Below are 17459 nucleotides of genomic sequence, written 5' to 3' on the forward strand. Positions count from 1 at the left end.
TCTATCACCTGCCCTGCCTGCCAATTGAAATGATGGCTGAGTGAAAAGGTCTTTACTGGACGCCGAAGAGTATAAAGTTGGTGCCAGGCAAACCTCCCTGGGGAGCTCATTCCACAGTCTCGGTGCCACCACAGAGAAGGCCCTTCTCCAAGTAGATGCCCTCCATATCTCCTTCAAAGAGGGTTCCCGGAGCAAGGCCTCTCCTGCCAATCTTAAGGGGCATTAGGCTGTGTAGGGAAGGAGACATTCCTTCAGGTATTCTGGTCCCAAGCAATTTAGGGCTTTATAGGTTAATACCAGCACCTTGAATTGGGTCCGGACTTCAACGGCCGGCCCCCGTCAGCAGCCTGGCAGCTCTATTTTGCAGCAATTGAAGTATCCGGATCGTTTTCAACGGAAGCCCCATGTAAACCCTGCGGTGCACCTGTCTGTGTGGTCTACTCAGGAGCTACGTATAATCTGTTTCCTACCTAATGCAGTTCAATGAACAGCACACGGCACATGTTCGCGGGTACCTCTCCACTCGTGGCTTTCTAGTGCAGAAAGGACGTGCCGATTAGACCCTGTGGGTGCCCCCATGTGCATATGGGGGATCCCGTTCCAACAAGGCCTTTCCCAAGCATGTCTGCCGAAGACGCAACTGCGCACAAGCGCAGCCTTGTGAATGCATGAACGCACTCCCTCTCGCGAAGGGAATGGGGGCCGCTTAAACCCTGGGGGAAACTCCACCTCAGAGCGTTCCGGGTCAACAGCACGCTGCGGTTATGGCGCTACGGACAAGAAGCTCCTTGGAGTGCATGCTGCCTCCTCGCAGCGATCTTGCAGCACCTCGATCCACTGCCTTCAGTCTGGCAGTACATGATCCACCAGTACATGTGGTGGACTGCAGCTCCCAGCCCGCCGTCGCGCCCAGCTGACTGCAGCTCCCAGCCTTCACGGGTGACTGGGAATGCTGGGAGTTGGAGTCAGCTTCACCACAGGACTGGCACTGTTTACACTATTGCCAACAGGCTGCAACACTTTTAGGATTTTCTCAGTGCAATGAAGTGAACGGTTCTGGAGCAGTCACGAATAAGAATGCAGCTAGAGAACATTCTGTCAGATATTTTTTTTAATAAAGTAAGAAAAAATGACATATGTCTGCTTCGTATTATTTTTGATTCCGGAAAGGAAATTACTCAAATTCTCTCATTTCTAGGCACTGCTTCAGTTAAATTCTTGAGAGCCAGTTTGTCCAATGAAGCAAACCAGGGTATGGGTTGAGTGTGGGCTGACTCACTGAACCATGGAGCACTGTGTTGTCTGAATCGTGGAACAGCCCACGGCTGCTGGGTTGATTCAACAACCGGCTGTATTCACCCCACACTCTGGCAGGTCATGTTGTGAGAAAAATAGTGTAAGACTGGGAAGTAGCCACTCAGTATTGTCCCAGTAGCATCTAAGAAGTTTGAATACAAATTCTTTGACTTGCTCTTGCCAACTAAATGTAATACTCACGACACATTTTTGGACAAGATTTCCTCCCACTGGACTTTTCAAGAATAAAGGGCAGCTGTGAGTTCACTGCCATAACGATCCTGAGGGGAAGGGCAATGGCATTTCCCCAGTGCTGCACTAGGTCTTATCCAGTCTGTAGTACTTCTGTCCATACGTTCACATGATTTCTTGTCAGTGTAGGTACTTTGATGGCTAGTAAGTGGTCACTCATCACTGAGGGTCTTTCCATGCTGCATGCATTTAAGGTGGCTTCTTCCTTGTGGACTCTTTCATGTGTTGTAAGCTGCTGGCACCACCTGAAAGTTTTTCCACACATCATGCACTGGTATGGTTTCTCCCCAGTGTGTGTTCTTTGATGTGAACTAAGGCTTCCACTCACCCTGAAGCTTTTCCCACATTCCATGCATTTGTATGGTTTCTCCCCAGTGTGCATTCTTTGATGTGAACTAAGGCTTCCACTCACCCTGAAGCTTTTCCCACAATGCATACATTTGTATGGTTTCTCTCCAGTATGCATTCTTTGATGTGAACGAAGGCTTCCACTCATACTGAAGCTTTTCCCACACTCCATGCATTTATATGGTTTCTCCCCCGTGTGCATTCTTTGATGTGAACGAAGGCTTCCACTCATACTGAAGCTTTTCCCACACTCCATGCATTTGTACGGTTTCTCCCCAGTGTGTGTTCTTTGATGGGAAGTAAGGCTTCCACTCTCACTGAAGCTTTTCCCGCACTCTACGCATTTGTATGGTTTCTCCCCAGTGTGCGTTCTTTGATGGGAAGTAAGGTTACCACTCAAACGGAAGCTTTTTCCACACTGTATGCATCTATATGGTTTTTCTCCTGTGTGGGTCCTCTGATGTTTATTAAGATTGCCACTAGCGCTGAAGCTCTTTCCACATTCCATGCATTTATATGGTTTATCCCCACTGTGTCTTCTTTGATGCAAAGTAAGGCTACCACTCACACTGAAACTCTTACCACATTCCATACATGTATAAGGTTTCTCCCCTGTGTGCATTCTCTGATGTTCAGTGAGACTACTACGATGACGAAAGCTCCTTCCGCAGTCTGTACATTTATAAGGTTTTTCTCCTGTGTGGGTTCTTTGATGTGATGTAAGATTAATACTCATACTGAAGCTCTTTCCACACTCCATGCATTTATATGGTTTGTCCCCAGTGTGAATGATTTTATGACGAATAAGATTTTGATTCCGACTGAAGCTTTTTCCACACTCCCCACATTCATATGGTTTTTCTCCTGTATGAGTTCTGCAATGGCTACTTAAGGCTGATTTATCTTTGAACGTTTTCCCACACACTGGACACATTTTCCTTCTCCTTTCTTTGTGATCTTGTGAGATTAGGAGTCCATAGATTTCAGTACCTTGGAAAAGAGAAGTTACAGTTTCCCCAGCCTTTGATTGGTTTTCCTCCTGCCCTTCTGATCCCATTGGATTTGCAAACATCTGTTTTCCAGCTTTGTGGTGGTTTACTGGAGATGCCATCAGGGTTGCCGCCTTCTTCTGCCTATCTCCTGCTTACAGTGAGGGAAAAGGGAAGGAAAACCCCTTTAGGAATGCAAGTGGGAAACCGAGCTTCTCGCAAGTAATACAGGCTGCTTAGCTGCTTTTCTTATTTTAATATCTCCAAGATCGTCCTGGTTCCTCTCTGTTTGGCCAAGCTGAAGCCCACCAGAAAGACAAGCCGAGCTGCAGGGAGGACATCCCGATCCAATCTGGGGTAGCCAGCGCAGCTGCTCCCCTCGGCAGAGACCAAACAGGGAAGTCTGCAGCTGCAGCACGGAAGGCCCTGCTGTCTGGGGAGGACGCCTGAAGTTTGCTAGAAATACTTCACAAAATTGTATCAAAATGGGTTGCTGTACTAGCTATGCTATTTTGCTGTATTAGAAAGTGTTGCTAATGGCCCAAAGGGCTTTGGCTATTGGGCAGCACAGAAATGAACCGAAAGGAATAAATAATAGAACAGTAGAGCTGGAAGGGGCCCAAAGACTGTCCCATGCAAGCCCCTGCTCGATGTGGGACTCCCGTTAAGGCTTCTCTGACAAATGGCTGCCCAACTGAGCAATCACAGACAAAGATACAGAGCTTGGCAGAGATGAGCCGCAGGGGTTGGGCCCCGGGTAGCCAAAGGAGGCCTGAGCTGGGCCAGTGCCCTGCAGCATCCTTCTCTCACCGCACTGCAAACAGGGCACTAAAAATGCGGAAGGGGCCTCATGCCTGACTGATCCGTCCAGCCAGTGATGAGGGCTCCTCCTGTCCAGGTCTCCGTCCTCCTTCTGGATGGCTGTCCGTCGAATCCTGAATATACCATCCCCATTGCAGTGGAAGACGGGCCACCCCATTACAGGGAAGTTGCGAGGACAAAAGCTGGAAGGTTAAGAGGTCCCCCACCCTGCCGGCAGTGTGGAGAGGGAAAGATGGAACACTCGAGCCTCTGCCTTGCAGCTGTCTATTAGACTTATATCCCACTTTTGTCTTTAAAGAGCTCAAAGCAGCTTATACCTCCTCCTCCTACTGCTCTCTGACTTATCCCCACAACAGCCACCCTGGAAGGAAGGCTGGGCTGAGAGTTTGCAAGTGGTCACCTAGTCAGCACAGAGTAGAACCCAGATTGCCCGAGTCCCAGTCCTGGGCTCTTAAACACTACGCTGCATTGGCTCTCAGTCTGTGCATTCTGGAAAGTGCTCCAGTTATTGGGAAGTATAGAAATGAAATTAATAATAATAATAAGGGAGAGGGAAGGGATTTTGATGAGAGGGTAAGGTGAAGATATAGCAAGCAGATGTGCATGCAGAGGCATTGCTACTCTCTCTGCAAATGCCCAGACAGCTTCAGCTATTTGCTGATATAGAAATAGTTCGTCTTCAGTGAAAGAAAACACAAGCTAGAAAAATAATGAAGAAACCTCGCCTGTTCCTCGACAGGAAATAGCCTCACCACACACCTAAGCAGGCCTGTCCCATTCCCTCTGGCTCTTCAGAGTCCCGGACAAATGGCTCTTCTCCTCTTTCCAGCCAGGAGATAAGTTCTGGCTTGGAAGTTTCTTTTTTATAAAAAAGAGAGAGAGAGAAATCTCCTTAATCTTGAGTTCAGAATACGCAGGCATTACAAGTCCACCATCGCAAACAGCAACCTCCCAAAGGCCAACAGCAGGTAAAGAAAAGATCTGAGAACTGCCCCGGAAAAATAGGGAAGAGACATGCAGACACCGCAGGACCTTGTGGTACTTTGGAACTGGTGTTCACGTCCCATGAGGCTCAGCGCACTGGCACTGTGGCCTTAATTCTTGCATCTGTCAGCTGGGGATGCGGAGATCAGGCCAGCATCTGGCGCTCCTGAGCTAACTGGATGTCTTTCCTTCCCTTGGCCCTTGCCAGGAAGTTAGCTGAGCCAAGATCAAGTCCACAAATGCTTGGGAAATCCCACAGTGTTGTTGTGCAATATCCAGAAGGACAAAAGTGGGTGGGGTCTGGGGCGTTCCTACACCCCTAATGTCAGCACATGGAAGGGAAACCTCAAATATTTACTTATTTATCTGGCCAGGGCGACTTCTTTTCTCTTCTCTTCTTTTCTTTTATAACTTCTTTTATATCGTTTATATTTTTTATTTATTTTATATTATTAACTTTAATGTTATATTGTTATTTTTGTATTGTATTGTATTTTATTGTGTTGTAAGCCGCCCTGAGGCTTCGGCAAGGGGCGGCATAGAAATGTTCTAATAATAATAATAATAGTAATAATAATAAAAAATAGGAGAATGTTTCTCCTGAGATCTCTACTGAATCAGACCAGAGGCCTATGTAGTCCAGCATCTTATTCTCCATGAACTCCCCTCTCAGATATATAAAACCAGAGGCCCCAGTCAGAACGCCATGAGTAGGATATTTCTGGATTTCCCCACCTCACTTGCTGCTGCAAAGAACTGGACTGCAGAAAGAGAACAATGATTTGGGCCTGTGTATCTTGGCAACAGCTAATGAACCTGCTCAGTTTGAAGATTTACAGAGGCCCAGTGGCCAGGCTGGTCTGGGAAAAGTGCTTTCTTTTCTTTCTCCAGGATCATTCTCAAAAGCTGGAATGCACTCCCACCTGGACCGCGACAGGTCCCTGCTCCTCCTGCATTCAGGAAGGGAGTTCAAGGCACATATTTTCGATTTGGCTTTTAAAATCAGTATTATGGTTTATGTTGGGAACAAACACAGTGGCGGGTTTTGGCAAATGGTCCCACGGGACGCAAGATGCACCACTTTTGTGGATTCAGATTCAGAAGATGTGGAACTGAAGAGCAGGAAGTTGCTTAAGGTCCTGGGATACAACAGGGGAGGCGGAAGCGATTAGTTCAAGGGCAAACATGGTGGCCGGTCACATGGACCCTGGGAACAGCATGGAGAAAGAGTCAGTGGGAGGGACCACGGAGACTGGGGAATCCTCAAACGGAGATCAGCCCCTACCTACCCTTGGAGCTGGCTCCCCTGCCTAGGACAGCCCATGGGCTAAGGGCAGGATACAAATACAGACAGACAGACAGGTGCCAGCAGAGGCAAGGGGATCAATTAGATGAGAAGCATGTGGAAAACAGGTGTGCTTGCTTCCACAGTGCCCCTTGCCAAGGTTCGGGCCACAAATGTGCTCCTAAGGATAGTTTTGGGAAGTAATCGCTAGATTGGGTTCAACAAACCAGTTTGCTATGCTCAGGGACTTATATGGATGATCTGCATTTGCAAATGAGAAAAAGCCTTTTGCAGAAGAAACCGTCTGAGGCTGGTGATTGCCAGGAGGAGGAAATGCAGCGCACAACAGTTTTTACGCGTTTGCTGTGTCTTTGCTTAGGATTTTTGTTTCCTGATTATTTTTGGCAAGCCACTTGGTTGCTTTGAGAAACGGCAATACCAGGCTGTTTTATTTAATAAACAACACAACAGTAACAAATGACACAATGGTAACAAATAACAAACGTTACCAATATCACGTCTCCCAGCACCGAATTTCTCCATCAGGCCAAGGTCTGCTCTGGCCTAGCTGGACACAGAAAGCCCATCCAGGCTTTGTATGCACAAAACCCTCCCCACAGTGCAGCAACATTAAATAACAAATATCACAATTCCTCTCTACAGCATTTGACAACCACGAAAAAGACCTCCTTACCCACACAGGCCACGTTCCCATAATTCTCTAGCATGACTTCTTTGTAGAGCGCTCTTTGGCCCGAGTCCAGCAGCTCCCATTCTCCCTTGCTGAAATATATTGCCACCTCTTCGAACCAAACCAGGCTCTGCTGGAAGGAAGGAAGGACAGAAGGAAGGAAAAAATTATTGAGGATTCTGTACCAGAAACTTTAATTCTCCATGAGTTAATTGCCCACCTGCTACTAAATAAGATATGCAATTTGACTTCTATTGATTGTTTTAAAAACCTGGAATGGCATCTAAAATTCTCTCTTGCTCTGTTAATATATAGTTTCTCTAGTTTCTCTCAACATGAGCCCGTGTGCTTTGCCAAGGAAGGAACAAGCAGCAAATCAATGTGTGGCACATTCTGTTATCCCTGTCTCCCAACCAGCCTCCAGCCACACTGCCTTTCTCCCACCAGCCTCTTAACTAGCCCGGCACCGGTGAAAAGCAACAGCCTTGATGGGAACCATTTTGTGTAGTGCCTGTGGCAGGTTCTCAAATTCCCAAATGTGGCCATGGGTCCTAAAGGTAGAGGGGTCCATCAGATTTAGACACATATAAATGCCAATAGCTTCAACAAGATAAAGCCTGGAACCTGATGAAGCAACTAACCAAGGCCCAGCAAGCTAATTCCAGATTTGCAGGGCCAAAAGTGATGAGAAGGAGGCTTATTCTTCCAGGCCCGTTCCCAAATTAGAGGTGGCATCTCTGCTGTTTGGTTCAGCTCCATCCCACCCCACGTCCCCTGCTTACTGGAGGCGGCTGCATGGCAGCTCCTTCTGCTCGGCCCCACCGAAGGGATGATCCTGGCCAGCCACTGATGCCGGAATGGGAGAGGAAGGAGGCAGGTCCTAGGCTGCTTCAGGGCTTCCTCACGCCCTGCAAAGGGAGGAGAACCCGATTCTGAGGGCACCTGCCGGGACTGCAGAGAGAAAAAGAAAAGGTGAAGGAAAGCCTCTCCTCCATTGCACCCACCAGACCTTCGAATAGGCCAGAGAAAATCTCTTGGCATGGCCTCGCCCAATGCTTTACCACTCCCGCCACCCCCAATTTTTCTTCATCCTGCTGAAAGCAGAGTGGACTTATTGCCTCCTCTCAACATGGAGAAGGGGGCTTCCCTAGCACCAGTGAAAGAACCCTACAGTTCTAGGAAGATTTCCAGCTCCTGGCATCCAACAAGCACAACATGAGCTCAGCAGGAACACGGTGGGCAACGCCGGCAAACCACTTCAGCACCCCACTGCTGCCATTTCTGCAAAAGACCGCGCCTGATAGATTGGATCTTCACCCACTGCCACAGTAGGCCAGTCCAGCCTTGCTTAAGTCTCAACAGGATATACACAGAACAAGCAGTGGGCATTTCAAAGAGTTTAAAACAAGAAAGCTCCTGAAAGCACATGGCAAATACTTCCTTCAAAAGGCATGCTACAAACTGAAGGCAGTTAGTGTGGAAAATTCTCGTTTGTTAACTGTCACGTTGGGTTCCTTCTGCACCTACTCCTGAGTCTTTTCAGCTTAAGCAGAGCAGGGAGGGATGGTGTCAAGTCAGTTTCATAGGGTAGCTACCAAAAGCCACATCTCAGCTAGGGTCCAGTAACATACACCCTCTAAAGTTGCTCCCCTTCTCCATGGCAGCCTTCTTCTTCACCTGCCTCCTGCTCTGGTCCAGACCATGGTGGTCGCGAGCAGCAGCAGATGGCCTGGCCTCCTTGCTCCCTGGCTTTCTGCCTGCCAAGCACGGAGGGGTGGCCTCGGTGAGGAAGAGGATGAGGAGAAAGATCTGCTGGTGATAGTGGCGGCGGAAAGCAAGCTGGTTCATGAAGGAAGGGGGTCAGCCAAGGGCCCCCCTTGACCAAAAAAATAAATAGAACTCCAGAACCTGCACGGACTGGGTTCAGACTACACGATGCTGCACATTCAGGGATCGCATAAGGGCCGAAGGCGTGTCGCTACTGGACTGCAGGTGTTGTCCGAATCCAGCTCCGCTAACAAGCCGTGGCTTCTCAACCACAATGAACCAAGGAAGAGAACACGTGGCTTGTTGCTGGGTTGCAAAATGTGCGTTGTTCAGCATGGGTCGTTCTGTGGATAACTCCCGTATCACAACAACACGCACTCAACCCTTGCATGGGGCTATCACATCGTGTGAATAGAGACACGGACTGTGTTCCGAGGAGGGGGCTGGGAAGAGCAGCCCCCCCCCCCCCCGAGGCCAGAGCCGGGCGCCCCTCCGGCTGCCCGGGCCCCTTCCGCGCGCGAGCCGCCCTTACCTCCGGCCCGTCCAGGCCCGCCTGCCCCGCCCGCCGCGCCCACGAGGCTCCGCGCAGGGGCCCGTGCCGGCCGCTTCCGCCCAGCAGCAGCCCCCTCTAGCCACCCTTTCCTGCCGCTCTAGGAAGCCGGACTCTACGCCTTTAACCACGTCAGGACTGGAGAGCGGCAGAGAACGTCCGCTGATACACTGACATTTCGGATACGCTCTCAGATACACTTTTCGACTGCTGGACACTAGGATGGCTATGATTATACCCTGCCTGTTTCCATCCAAGAAACCCAAGGCAGTTGACAAAAGCCTCTCTGTCCTCTCCCTTTTATCCTCACAACAGCCCTGCGAGGTAGGTTCAGCTGCATCAATTCACTCAGAGTCAGTGAGCGGCCCAAAGCTACTCAGTGGGCTTCTTGGCAGAATCGGGACTGGAATACGGACCTCCTGAGTCCACAGTCCCGTGCGCTCACCACCACAGCACACCCACACTCTTACGTGGTCATTTTCTTTCTTTCTTTATTTTCTATTTAAAGACAAAATAATTTACAGCACTTGGTTCAAATAGGATTAGCCAATACTCTTGAATGATCCAGCAAGACTCATCCCCTGCATTTATTCCTGCAGTTTATTTATTTATTATATTTATACCCTGTCCTTCTTTCAAGGAAAGGAGTTGGTATTGCTGTTCCCTGGGAAACGCTGTTCCCGCTGTAATGGCCACCTTACATGGGTAAAAGTCCTGCTTAGAGGAATCTTTGTTTCATATTTTAAATTTAAATATCTATTTAAATTTTTTACTCCCCCCCCCCCCCGCACAAGGGTAGAGTCCTCCCTGGGCACGTTTCAGGTGTGCTAGATGGTAACTCACCAAACTCCCCAGTCGGGTAGTGGAAGTTGGAATCCCAGCATATCTGGAGGCACCCAGTTTGGGAAGGCTGCTCAAATCCAGAGATTGCCGGATTCAGTCTCTGCGTTGACATCAAGGGAAAAGCAGGTCCTGGATCCATTCAAGCCAGAACTTGCAGTCGGAGCAAAAATTACATAGCTGAAGTTCCCTCTGGCACATCGTGAGAAGGCAGAACTCCCTGGAGGGGTGCAGAAGGGAAGGCTAAATATGAGTTGGATCGAATCCATCAAGGAAGTCACAGCCTTGGGTTTTCAAGAGGCGAGCAGGGCCGTGAAGGATAGGACGTTGCATTCATAGGGTCGCCTTCAGTCTGAGATGGCTTGACCACATGTAGAAATGGAAGGTGGAAAAGCAAACTTCTCCTAGCCAGAGGGCTGAATTCAATTACGGAGAAGGGGGAGCGCATTCCAGTGGTGGGTGGAACAAAAGGCAAAACAGGCCTGGCAAAAACACCAGCATATTTAGTCTGAAGCTCTTAATGGCAGGAAGGAAGCCCATCTGCTCTCCGGGGATCCGCAGCTGGCTGCAGCTCCCTTCTCCCAACGGATTCTGCACGGCTCGCCCGTTTTCTCACAGGCCGAAATGCCCCTGCTAAAGCGCATCGACTGACAGCGAGCGAAAATGTGCCGGCATTGCTTGCCTCTCGCTTTCCCCCTTCGGCCTCACCCAGCGCTGGATCGCCGCCCTCGAGAGGATCAGCAACATGGGCTTCCGCCCCGGGCTGCGAAGAGGTTCGATACCCGCGATGAGGCAGGCGGGGAATGAGTGCCTCTGGCTGGTGGCAGAGCCGAATTAGCCCTCCAGGTAAGCAGCACACCTGGGCTCCGTCCGTCCGCCACCTGGTGCAGGGCTGGTCCCCAGTGAAGTTATCTCATGGTTCAGGCATCTGCTCAAACCTTTGTTATTGCTGTTGTTCTTCAGGATAGAAGTATGTTTGTGTTCCTCTTAGGGAGCAGATCTGGAGGTCGCTGTTAGAAGGGCAGAATCTGAAAGATTCCTCCCCAGCAAACAACAAAGCGAGAGCAATTGTGCCTTTTTATTATAATAGCGTTCTGCACACTAGTGTTCTCCACGTGTTGGCCTACAACTCCCATCACCCCCTAAGCAGTGTTCTGTTCTTGCATGCCATCTAGTTGTCTCCAATTAATGGCAGCCCTGTGAACAAATGAGGGTCTTCCAAAAAATCTTGCCCTTCACAGCCCCGCTCAGCTCTTGGAAACGCAACCTCTGACTTCCTTTATCCACTGCATAGTCGGTTCTCCTTTTCTTTCTCTTCCCATGACTTTCCCTAGTATGATGGTCTTCTCCAGGGAGTTTTGCATCCTCAGGATGTGCCCAAAGTCCAACAGCTTCAGTTTTGCCATTTTCATTTCCAGGCAAATTCTGGCTGATTGGCTCTCAGACCCACTTGGCTGTGTCTGTCGGTCCAGGATATTCACCAAGCTCTCCTCTAGCACCATGTTTCAAGGGTGCCCGTTTTCCTCCTATCAGTTCTCTCCTCTGCCCTGTTTTCTCACCCCTACAAAGCGATCAGGAATGCAATAGCCTGAATGTGGATAGTCTTGGGCTTGGTCTCCAGTGAGACATCCTCTAGAGTGCCATTTTTGGCAGCTGGGTTCCCCCTCCCATACTTCCGGCCGCCCTTCCAGTCTCTGTGTACTTCACAGGGGGGCCCATCTGCTTAGGATTTGCCCCCAGGAGATGTTGTGAGGGCCGCCACCTTGGATGGCAGTCACCTTCATGGAGGAGAAAGCTCTCAATGGCTACTAGTCCTCATGGCTCTATGCTTCCTCCAGTTTCAGAGGTTTCTTAGAACAGTTTCTTAGAACTGTGAGCAGAAGGATGCTCTTGCATTATCACCTGCTGTTGGATTTCCCATAAGAAGCTGACTGGTCATGTGTTAAATGAAATAGGATTAAATCGGTGTTTGATCTGATTCAGCAGAGCTGTTCCTTATTTATGCTCTAAGGAATTTTTACCCCGCTCCTCAGACAAAAAACCTCTTAGATCATTTTATATATAATCAGTAAAAGGAAAATATGCCCTGCCAGCAGGCTTAGGGTTTAGGTGAGAAAGAGCTGACTCATGAGAAAAGGGGATGGGGAGGGAAGAGGAAAAATTATGCCACCTTTCCACAGGTCTTTTCCCCTTCTCATTTCTATCCGTACATCCTGCTGGAATGGCTTATCAGGGTAATGGTTGCAAAAGTATTATTACTGTTGTTGCATATGCTTATATGCCTATTATATATGATTATATGCTGCCCAAGAGCCAAAGCTCTCTGGGGACTCCCAACAATTCATAAAATTACAAATGGACCAAGTATCCATTTTTGTGAACACCCATGTTGAAAGCACTGCTAAATCTTCAATCCACTGTGTTATCAGAGGTGGCTATTTATCCTTGTAATATCTGCCTTTTCGCTGAAGGAGGAGGCCTTCAGCAGGGTTCATGTTCACGCATTCTTCCGTTCGCCCCACAGGTGCCCTCTAAATGCTTCTGGACCACAAAACCCATCATCCCTGCCGGCTGGCCAGGGTGACTGGGGACAATCCCCGCTGCAGCTCAACCCCTCGGGTGGGAAAGGTCGCGGGGGGGGGGGGCGGTCGCAGCCGATCAGGAAAGCCCCCGGCCGGCTTGGCTCCCCTCCCGGGGCCCGGGAGGCGGCCAGGAAGCCTCCGCGGGGCGCCAGCGCCGCCTTCTTCCTCCCGGCGCGCCGCGGGCGCCATGAAGGCGGAGCGCACGAGGCCTCGGAAGCGCCCCCGGCTCGGGGCTCGGGGGGCCCGGGAAGGGGCCTCGGCGCCCCGCCGCTCCGGCCCTCCCGCGGAGGAAGCGGAGCCCCGCAGGCCGAGAGCGTCGCCTCCGGCGCCGAAAGCCGAGGCGCAGCGCCTCCCCGCGCGGCCCAGCAGGTAAACGCAAGAGGGGCGCCTTCGCCGGCGGCTCCCCGCTTAACGGCTTCCCCTGCAAAGGGCGATGCGCGCAGGATTGCTCTCGTTGCCGCTGTGGTTGCGCTTGGCGGCGCAGTGGCGAGCAAGCCTCTCGCTTCCCCGCTCTGCAAAAGGCTCTGCGGAGTTCCTTCCCAGCGGCCTTCGAGGGACTGGGCTCTGAGGTCTTCCAAAACAGTTTTGAAAAATTCCCCGCGTAAGGAGTTGAGGTTTGGGCACGGACGACAACTGCCCGGCCTTTAAGGCTCAGCTCCAGAAGGAGGGACCGGTTGCAGCCCTGTGGACGATGGTATAGAAGAGGGACCTTAAGCAGAGGTAGTTTATCCAGTTGAGAGAAAAATGCACTGATTAATAATGGTTTTTCCATATAGGAAAACTTGTTTACCTTGTAATCCCAGTATTTCTCCTTTGAGGCAGCAAGATAACTGAGGTTGCCACATTTTGTCCTGGTAGGGATCCTGCACTTTACCAGGAATAAATTTAATTGCAGTGTGTTTCTGGGCATGCACACTTAGAATTAAATCCTGCTGAGATTCATGGAACTGGCTCCCAGGTAATTTGCTATCGAAGGACGGCTTGCATGTAACGATGTCAAATCATGGATTAAGTAACTCCAGATTTGCTGCAGCCATTGCTGGGTGCATTCCACCACCTTTGGAATATCCACTCCCGCACTTGCAAGTTGCTATAAGCTGACCAACCAACATACTCCAGGACAGGGGTGTCCAGCCTTTTGGCTTCTCTAGGCCACATTGAAAGAAAAAAAATTAGCTTGGGCTGCACATTAAATACACAAACACTAACAAAAGCTGATAAGCAAAAAAGTCTGCATAATTTTCATGATATCTGCCACCACAGATAAGCAAAAAAGTCCTCACATAATCCTAATTATGCGGCACCCCGTTCGGAGAGCCTTTTAAAATCGTCGAGCAAGTCCAAAGTTTGTGATCACTAATAGAGAAAATGAACATACCTAAGTAATAAAACGTCATTGATTTTTTATTGATTTATTGTAAAAGTGAAAGAAAAGAGGGCAACATAAAACTAGTGGTGTATTTGACATTGTAATTGAGAAACTAATTGATCAATATTTGGTTCAATGGAAGTAGTTACAATTCTCAGTGAGTTCTCGAGGTGCTCATCAGATATTCTGGTTCTAATTTTACTCTTAGTGTGCTTCATTCTTGAAAATAGTTGCTCACAAATGTAGGTGCTTCCAAAAAGTGAAGACATGAATAAGGCATGATTGTGAAGCAAGGCTTATTCACCTCTGGGACAATAGGACCTATACAAGTCCATGATCAATTTTTTCTTTAAGTTGAATGTCAGATTGCGTCTCTGTGCATTCCATTTGAAAATTGGAAGGTACCATATTTATGTCGACTGAAAATGGAGTCACAGATATACCAAAATAGTGCTGATTTTCCCAGAAATCTTGAAATCTGCTTTCAAATTCTTGTATCAAATCAAAAAGCAAGGCGGCATATTTTTCACTGTCCACAGGACTGTTTAGTCAACGTGTTGAAATGTATAAAATTGTTTGCAACAGTAGGTTGAAAGATTATTGATAATAGCTGCGTTTCACTCGCCAAGTCACCATGAGCACCTGTAATGTCTGATGGTGTCAATGTCACTGCACTTGGAAGGTAACACACTGGAAGCTGCAGACTGCCGTGAAACTGAAGCCACGCATGCATACAAATGGTGAGAGCATAGGCACGTTTATTTTACGTGGCATTGCGACACGGCATTGTCGTCTGCAAAGTACATACTGGAGAACTGCACGATCGAGTTACAAAAAAAAAATCGCCAAATATTTATTTATTTATTAAAACATTTCTATGCCGCCCCTTGCTGAAGCCTCGGGGTGGCTCACAGCACAGAATAAAATACAATAAAATACAAAAATAACAATATAAAATCAACAATATAAAATCAATAACAATATAAAAGAAGTCGCTCTGGCCCGCTAAATAAGCAAATATTGTTAACAATTAAAATGACGTTTAAATAAAAAGGTCTTCGCCTGGCGCCGAAAAACAAATAACGACGGCGCCAGGCGGACCTCTCTGGGGAGCGCATTCCATAGATTGGGCGCCACCCCAGAGAAGGCCCTCCTCCGAGTCCCCAGCCTCCTGATTTCCTTCACGGAGGGTTCCCGGAGAAGGGCCTCTCCCGCAGATCTCAAGGGGCGGCCGGGCATATATAGATGTAAGCGCTCCTTCAGGTAACATATCTCATAATGTTTTAAATAAGTTTATGATCTTGTGTCGTGCCACATTCATAGCCCTTCTGGACCACATGTGGCCCCTGGGCCACGGGTTGGACACCCCTGCTCTAGGTTAACTTGGATTAAACAACTCAGCTAAGCTTTCTATTTATTTATGCATTATATTGCTTATTCTTATTTTCCTGCAAGGAACCCAAGTTGCCTTATATAATCCTCTAACCACTGCACTACACTGGCTCTTCTAATCATAGGCTAACTGTGGGTTATTTAATCTAGGATTAATAGTGCCAGGATTCAGATGTCACCCTACGATCCCCAGCCAAGGATTGAATATTCAACCTGGCTACACACTGTGGCACATCATGGCTTAATTGATGTCAGTTTGCTGCTGTTACATGCAAACCAGGTCTACCTGAAACTTCTACATACACAGATGCAATGACAGGAAAAAGACTGAGGGTGCAGTTTTATGCACAAGTAGACAGGAAATAAGGCCTACAACATAACTCCCAGCATTCCACAGTCGGTACAGGGCTAGGGCATGCTGGGAGATGTGGGAATTTTCCCTGCCTAACTAGACATGTATCTGATTGCAGCATTGGTTGTGGGGAAAAAGGTAGCGACACTTATTTCTATAAGGTGTGCCATTCCGGAGAAACGCCCTGGATGATGGTGTGCCAGCAAGCACATACCATTTCTTACTCAGCAGCCAAGGAAAACCAAATAATGAATATTCAGGGACGCAGCTGGGGAAGGAGGCATGCCCCTGTGTGTGAAAGCAGGTCACGTTGGCGGCAAAATCTGAGGTTTTGCACGTGTGGTGTACAGCTTTGGAGGAGCAGGGTGCTTTTCACTGGTCTGCCTCAAGCAGCAACATGTCTTGGGTTCCGCTTGGGCTGTTCTAAGTTGTCTAGCAGGATGATGAGAACAATATTCTCTCCTTCCCTGCAACACACACAGCAGAGCTGGTTCCTAAAGGGACACACATTTCCTTCCACTGAGAACCCTTCCCCTGTGGAATCCGTCTCCCAGCGCTTTGCGTCCTCGTTTGTTGTCTGGGCTCAAGGCTCTGCTTTACTCAGAAAGAGGACACCTTAAGACGGACATTCACTGGCCTGGCTTCTGGGATTAAACAACCCGCGGTTTGTAAACTCTGGGCTGTTTGGGAATACATGAAGGTAAGCCACTGTACAGGTTCTCACTGCTCACCGTCCAGAACACCAAGCTTTGTTCTCCATGGGAAGAACCAAGCTAGAGTTATACTCCAAGAACAGCCCATAGATTCAAACTCTGGGGTATGTCAGTGATGCAGCTGGGTAATTTTAGACCCTGTACTTAATGCTGTTACAGGAGTACCGTGTGGGCCTTTATTATTTAAATTCTTACGTTGCTTTTATATCCCACTTTTTTTCCTCTTGTGCAGAACCTAAGGTGGCTTTCTCAGTCATCCTCCACTCCATTTTATCCTCACAACATCCCTGTGAGGTGGGTTTGGCTGAGCATGAGGGACTGGCCCAAAGTCACCCAGGGAGCTTCATGAATCTTTCAGGTCCCCAGTTCAACATTCTCACCACTGCGCCACACTTCCTCTACCCTTCCGGCAGCCTTGGTACTGCTTCATTTGTGAAGGAATCAGCTAATGTCCCTTTCCACCAATATTCTATGCTTTAGAACTGGTTTTACACTCCTGGTATACTAGAACAGGGGTGGCTAAGCCTTTTTGGACTTATGGAAACATTTAGGCATTTGGAAAACTGCTCCGGGCACCACTACAAAATGCTTAATCAGGGGATCTGCGCTTTGGTGTCATCTTGTTGCAATTTATTCAACAGAAATGCTTGATCTGATTCTTTTGTGAGAGGCAGTGTTGTACACTGGTTATAAGTGTTGGACTGGGACTCAGGAGATTTGGGTTCTAGTCTCAGGTCAGCCATGAAGCTTTCAGGGTGAGCTAGTCACAGATTTTCAGCCTAACCTACCTCACAGGGTTGCTGTCGTGACAATAAAATGGAGAGGAAGAGAATCCTGGGTTCCTTGCAAGAGGAAGAAAGGCAGGGTATAAATGAGTCCCTGATGTTCACAGTCTTTTGAATTATTTACCTGCTTTATGGACATTAAAAAATGGGAGAGGTAGTGAATACTCTTGTGCACTCTTAACAGCTAAAAGACTGATTTTATAAAACCGAACGGATAAACTTCACCTTCTATAGTGCAATGGTTTGAAGACTTTCCAACACTTTCAATGTATGAACAGTGGCCATAGAGTTCCTTATTTTGATATTTGGCCAGCTTTTTTTGAAGCCTATGATAATGGCTAGAAAGTTGCAGTCAAATTCATGCTTGTGTATTTAAAAATATAATGAAGAGCCAGTGTGGGACTGGGACTCCGGCAATCCAGGTTTTAGTCCCCACTCGGCC

At 48.4% G+C, this 17459-nt stretch overlaps 1 protein-coding gene across 6 annotated transcripts in view; it reads right to left on the reverse strand.

The window, feature by feature from the left end:
• Nucleotides 1-1088: 1088 nt before the first annotated feature.
• The window catches only part of LOC123035080 (zinc finger protein 883-like), a 154031-nt gene continuing 137660 nt past the window's right edge, over nt 1089-17459 (reverse strand). Inside the window, exons 1-5 of one of the 6 annotated variants that reach the window (XM_044452924.1) lie at nt 9828-10052; nt 7450-7618; nt 6671-6797; nt 4467-4565; nt 1089-3036 (exon numbers count right to left, since the gene is read on the reverse strand). In XM_044452924.1, the coding sequence (XP_044308859.1) occupies nt 1622-3036; nt 4467-4565; nt 6671-6797; nt 7450-7464 (1656 nt within the window). In that variant the 5' untranslated portion in view covers nt 7465-7618; nt 9828-10052 and the 3' untranslated portion in view covers nt 1089-1621. Of the gene's footprint in view, nt 3037-4466; nt 4566-6670; nt 6801-7449; nt 7619-7838; nt 7856-8344; nt 8827-8966; nt 9019-9827; nt 10053-17459 lie in introns of those variants that run through there. The other 5 variants (XM_044452920.1, XM_044452921.1, XM_044452922.1 and 2 more) reach the window with 5 other exon arrangements.

The sequence above is a fragment of the Varanus komodoensis genome, unplaced genomic scaffold, assembly GCF_004798865.1.
Source record: "Varanus komodoensis strain SLA01 unplaced genomic scaffold, ASM479886v1 scaffold76, whole genome shotgun sequence".
NCBI lineage: Eukaryota > Metazoa > Chordata > Lepidosauria > Squamata > Varanidae > Varanus > Varanus komodoensis.